Here is a 5,898-nt window from a genome sequence, read left to right on the forward strand (position 1 = left end):
CATACACCTCTGAAATGTGGCAGGTGCGTTGCACAACCCAAATGGCATTCTCCTGTATGCAAAAATACCATAAGGACATGTGAAAGCGGTCTTCTCTTGATATTTAGGGGCCACTACAATCTGATTGTACCCCGAGTATCCGTCAAGGAAATAATAGTAATCATGACCAACTAACATTTCCAACATTTGATCAATGAATGGCAAAGGGAAGTGGTCCTTTCTTGTTGCAATATTCAGCGTTCTGTAATAAATGCACACTTTCCAACCTATAACAGTTCTAGTTGGGATCAACTCATTTTTCTCATTTTTATCACAATAGTCCCCCCTTTTTTTGGTACCACGTGCACTGGACTAACCCATGAGCTGTCAGATATGAGGTAAATCAACCCTGCATCTAACAATTTTACAACCTCTTTGTGAACCATTTCTTTCATAGATAGATTAAGTCTTTGTTATGGTTGAACTACCGACTTATGATCATCTTCCATCAAGATCTTGTGCATGCAAACTATCGGGCTAACACCTTTCAAATCCTCAATCGTCCATCCAATAACACTCTTGTATTTCTTGAGTACTTGGATGAGTTCTTCTTCTTGAAAACTTTTTAAACTAGAATTGATAATGGACGAACACTTCTTTTCAGCATCAAGAAACACATACTTCAGATTCTCAGGTAATTGTTCCAAATCTGCCCCCTTTTTAGGCTCTTGAGTATTTTCTAATGGTCCGGGTGGTCTTAAATCTTCCCACCGGTGTATTTTAGATCTAATACACTGCGATTGTTCCTCCATCATGGCTAACACTTCTGACTCTCTCTTGTCTTTATCACTTTCGAAAATTGATAAGCTCAAAACACATTCTAAAGGTAACTGAGGTGTTTTCCTTTTAATTTCTTGAGCAATCACTTGATCTATTACCTCTATAGTGTGACTTGTGCCAACATCATCTTTGTATTGCATAGTATTTCGAACATTAATTTTTAATTCTTCATCATAGACTTTGAGGGTCATTGTTCCTTCCTCTATGTCTATCATACACCGCCATGTCTCTAAAAATGGTCTGCCCAATATGAGAGGGATCTCCTCATCTTCAGGCACCTCAAGAATGACAAAGTCAACTAGAAACAAAAATTTATCTATCTTTACCATAACATGTTCCACAATTCTATATGGTCGCCTAACTGAGCGATCAACATACTGAAGGGTCATCCTGGTGTCTTGAACGGTGCCAAGGGCAAAAAATTTATAAATGGACAGCGACATCAAACTCACACTAGCTCCCAAGTCAATCAAAGCTTTCTTGATTTTTCGATCACCAATAGTGCACGAAATAGTAACAAAACATCTATCTTTCTTTTTCATAGGAATTTTCATATCTTGGAGAATAACATTGCAGATTTAAGTTAGAATGATTGGTCTACATTTGTGGAGTGCTTTTTGGAGATGATGTCTTTCATGAATTTGGCATATATCGGCATCTGCTCCAGAGCTTCAGAAAATGGAATGTTTATCTTAAGTTTCTTAAACATTTCTAGAAACTTCTCAAATTCTTTTCATGTTGGTCTTTCTTCTTTTGTCTCAGAGGATAAGGGAGTTTGGTGATTGGCTTGACAACTTTTTCTTTCTCCTTTACAAGCATTATCACAACCTCCTCCTTTGTTTTCTTTGTTTTCTAAATCGACTTCCAACAACCCATCTTCTTCCGCACTGTTTTCTTCTGGTTCCTCAGTAGACTTAACACTTCTGGTCACCACAGCGTTAACATTATTATGCTCACGAGGATTTGTCACTGTACCATTAGGCAAGGTACATTGAGCTTGAGAATTTGAGGCTAGCTGTTGTGTTATCTGCCCCATCTGAACTTCAAGATTTTTTATCGAGGCAGTGGTGTTCTTCTGATTGTTTTTAGTATCCTCTTGGAACTGAATATTATGAGCGGCCAATTTTTCAATGGCAATCTCCCAGTCTGCCTTCTTAGGAGCTTGTTGTTGTTGATATTGAGTCTGATATTGACCTTGACCCTGTTGTGGAACATTCCCTCTCCGATCTTTACAGGAGAAGTTTGGATGATTCTTCCAACCTGGATTGTAAGTGCTGGAGTAGGGATTATTCTGCTTCAAGAATTTTATCTCTTCATTTTATTGAGGAGTTGCAAAGCAATACACAGTGTGGTGAGGTCCATTACAGATTTCACAAGTGATGGTCTGCACATGTTGAACTTGAGCTACCTGTTGAGTACCTATATTCATAGCCTTTAATTTCTTTTCTACTTCAGCGATGATTGTATCTTCCAAACGGATCTTATTAACTTCTAGTTCTAGATCAATGACTCCTTCAGGTTTACTCGTACACCTATCATATAATTCCATATGCTCATTTGCAGTTATTACTTCAATGGTCTTTTTAATACCGGTGGTCGTTCATAAATTTGTTGAGCCACTGACTGCTGTATCAATCAACTATTTTGTCTTTATTTTGAGCCCATTAATAAACATCTGCATTTATTCAGTCTGATCCATATTATGAGTTAGACAAGCTACCATGACCCTTTTAAATCTTTTGTAGGCATCTACCAAGGACTCACCATCCTTCAGTTTGAAGTTTAAGATTTCATACCTTTTTCTCAAAAATACTGATGCTGGAAAATACTCAATTAGGAAAGTTGTTTCCATTTCTTCCCATGATGTAATACTTCCAGCTGGGAGAGAGTAGAACCACTCTTCTGCCTCTTTAGCTAAAATAAACGAAAACATTCTTAACTTCTTTGCTTCATCAGTATGACCATCAATTTTCAAAGTAATACTCATGGTGAGGAATCTCTGCAAATGCTTGTTTGCATCTTCATTTACCTTTTCGGTGAAAGGTTTTCTTTCAAGTTGATTGATTGTTCTAGGATGTAGTTGAAAATTAGTCACATTCACCGGTTGGTTGACAATGGTCAATCTACCACCCGATGCATTTGCACCCCTATAGTCACCCATGAGTCTTTCCGGAGGTGGGGGAGGTGGAACTGGAGGAATTTCAACCATAGTTTCTTTTTCTTTTTCTGAACCTGAGTGATCAGAGGGAACTTCTTCTTTGGAATTCAGTCGAGCCACTCAAGCGTGTCTGAGTCTCTGGTGAAGGGTTCTCTCGATTTATGTGTTAAAAAGAATTTCAGCTAAGGGATCTCCTCACATAAACAGATTAGACAGATTAGTGAATGAAATTATATAAATGACAGAAACATAATTTTATTGCAGAGAAACAAAATTTTTATTGAACTAAACTTAAACTCTATATTTGGCAGTCCCCGACAGCGACGCCAAAAACTTGATCGAAAAAATAGCAAGTGCACTATTTTGCCTTTTATAGTAATAAAGGGAAAATTCCCCGAATGTCGATCTCAAGGAATGCGCGTTAATATCGAGTTCAAATCATCGTTCAATTAAACAAAAACTTGTGTTGGGGTTTTGGAATTCAGATTTATAAAAATAAGGCCAATTAAAATAAACATTGTAAAATAAGGGTTTGCAAGGGAAAAGGAACATGCCAGGGAAGGTGTATAATTTGTCCATATAACAACTCTGAGTCACTATTGCATCAACAAATATCAATTAACTACTACCATTTCTCAAGGATATTTTCTCCCAAGTCCTTGGTGAGAAAACATTTAATCATTCAATCCTAATCTTTATGTCCATAGAAAATTATTGGTGAAATTAAGCCTTATTATATCAAGAATCCTCTGGTTCATACAGGGTATCCCTGGTCCTAGGTGATATCTACTACAAAGTAATCTTATGAAAACCTTATCAATGGGGGTCCAACCTAATTGATAACCATACAACAATCTCAATTGGCCAGAAAGAGAAAGCATTAAACACATCAAAAGATTACCGTAATTATGAAAAACAATATTATCAATGCAATCATAAACTCAAAGTCATTACATATCTAAATCAGGGACACCCCCTAACATTAGGGGGTTTAGCTACTCATATTGTTCAAAACAGATTCAAGATAAAAATCAGATATTACAAGTAATTGGATGACTTGGTTTTCAATTGCTTCCGCTCATGAAAATCTTTCGCTCTCTGAATTCATTGATCTCTGTAATTCTGGATCGTCTGACAATTCTATGTGCTCTGTTTTCTCCTTGCTCCAAAAAAATGTCTTTCTTCTCTCGTAGAAACTCTCCTAAAATAATGAAAATCATTTGGCATTGGTTGAAAATCCCCAGAATGTCCTTGCTACTCAAGCCCGGGTAAAAGCCCAAAAATTGAAATATTTTGCGCCTGGGCTGACACGGGTGGCCGTGTCAGGCCCTTGCATTGCCATCATCTTCTATTTCACTCTCAGGTGGGCTGACACGGGTGGTCGTGTCACGCCCCTGTCTTGGCCCTCTCTTGCAAGTTGTTTTGCCTTCATCCTGACACGGCCTGTGTCAGGTGACATGGGTGGCCGTGTCAGGCCTCCTGTAACTGAGTAATCTCTTTCCTCGAACGCCAGAACTCTCGACTTTCTTGCATTTAGTCCGTTGGATCTTCTATTTGGACCTGAAGGGAATAAAAATAAACAATCAAAGCATAAAATTCCGAAAACACGAAATAAAACTAAAAATTGATAAAATGCTTAATTAACTTACAGAAATAAAAACAGACTTGAAAGGTAACATAATGCGAACAAAGTATTCCAAAATTCTTGGCTTCTTGTCGAATAAGTGATGAAAATACAGTAGAAATGGTGACCGATCATTTTCCCACTGGTGGGACTGAGGACTAGAGGTTTTACTATGAGACAAACAACTCTCAAAGTCGCTTCAAGTAAAGTGGTAAAGTATGAAAAATCTTGTTCCGACAATCAACATGCTTTTATACCATTTGTTTTTGACACTTTTGATTTTCTAGCACCATAAAAGTGAATCTTTTTCAAAGAATATAAAAATTAATGTATAATAATATTGTGTCATCTAGAACAATGAATTTAATTGTTAGGAAAAATGGTTTTTTCATAAAAAAAAATAGCGGCAAAATTTATTGCTTATTTGTCTAGTATTTCTATATAATATTGATTTCACAATGGTGAGAACACCCCGAGTCACATTTACACTTAAACGTTATTGGATAAGATACCAAGTGATCATAATATTTGTCTTAATTAATTACCATTCGGTTAATCATGGAAAAGAGACCTTGACTACTGTAATTCATAGTTTGATTCGAAAGCAAGTTAACTTTTACAAAAGTATGTTCCACCTAAGAATAGAACTCGAGTACCAAACCCAAACAATTTATAGTCTTAGAGGAAGTACATTAACAATTTTCAACCTGATCACATGGTAGTGAATCATTATGATAAATAAATTTTCCAAATAAAAAACAGAAACAAAAATGTGACGTTGTAGCCTTGTCTTAATTTGTTTTGGTCAATCTCCACTGTAATTAGATTATTTCATACGTATGGTCCCTGTTTCTCATAATTAATTTCAGATATTAGTCCCCAAAAAACTTGAGATTACGTATTGGTTTTGCATCTTTCATATTAAATCGCACATGCAACTACCGGCTTTACACATAGTTGGTGTGCTTTCATCATCAAAACAAAGCCTAAAAAAGAAAACTTCACTTTTATAACCAATTATAATAAACTCCCTTCACAAATCACATGATTTCAAAGCTATAACAAGTTGTTGAAAAGTATATATATATCCAGCCGTGAATCAATAGTGTTATGCAATTTGATAACTCAATTCAACATCAATTCTACGATGCTTATCTGCCGATGACTTGCAATTGCATCATTCAATTATATAGTTGAACTTGCAATTCTATAATTCGGTTATATAGTTGAATAAAAACAATTACAAGAATAGGAATCCCAAAGGTTCTCACGGATTCACCTTATTAAATAAAACTAA

The 5,898-nt window shown here is 36.1% G+C and overlaps 1 protein-coding gene across 1 annotated transcript; it reads right to left on the reverse strand.

Moving 5' to 3' along the window:
- Positions 1-452: 452 nt before the first annotated feature.
- On the reverse strand, positions 453-1,373 carry LOC127130558 (uncharacterized). Its single transcript, XM_051059545.1, has one exon. The coding sequence runs from the start codon at positions 1,371-1,373 to the stop codon at positions 453-455; it is 921 nt and encodes a 306-aa protein (XP_050915502.1).
- Between the last annotated feature and the right edge of the window lie 4,525 nt (positions 1,374-5,898).

This window comes from Lathyrus oleraceus, chromosome 3 (genome assembly GCF_024323335.1).
Source record: "Lathyrus oleraceus cultivar Zhongwan6 chromosome 3, CAAS_Psat_ZW6_1.0, whole genome shotgun sequence".
NCBI lineage: Eukaryota > Viridiplantae > Streptophyta > Magnoliopsida > Fabales > Fabaceae > Lathyrus > Lathyrus oleraceus.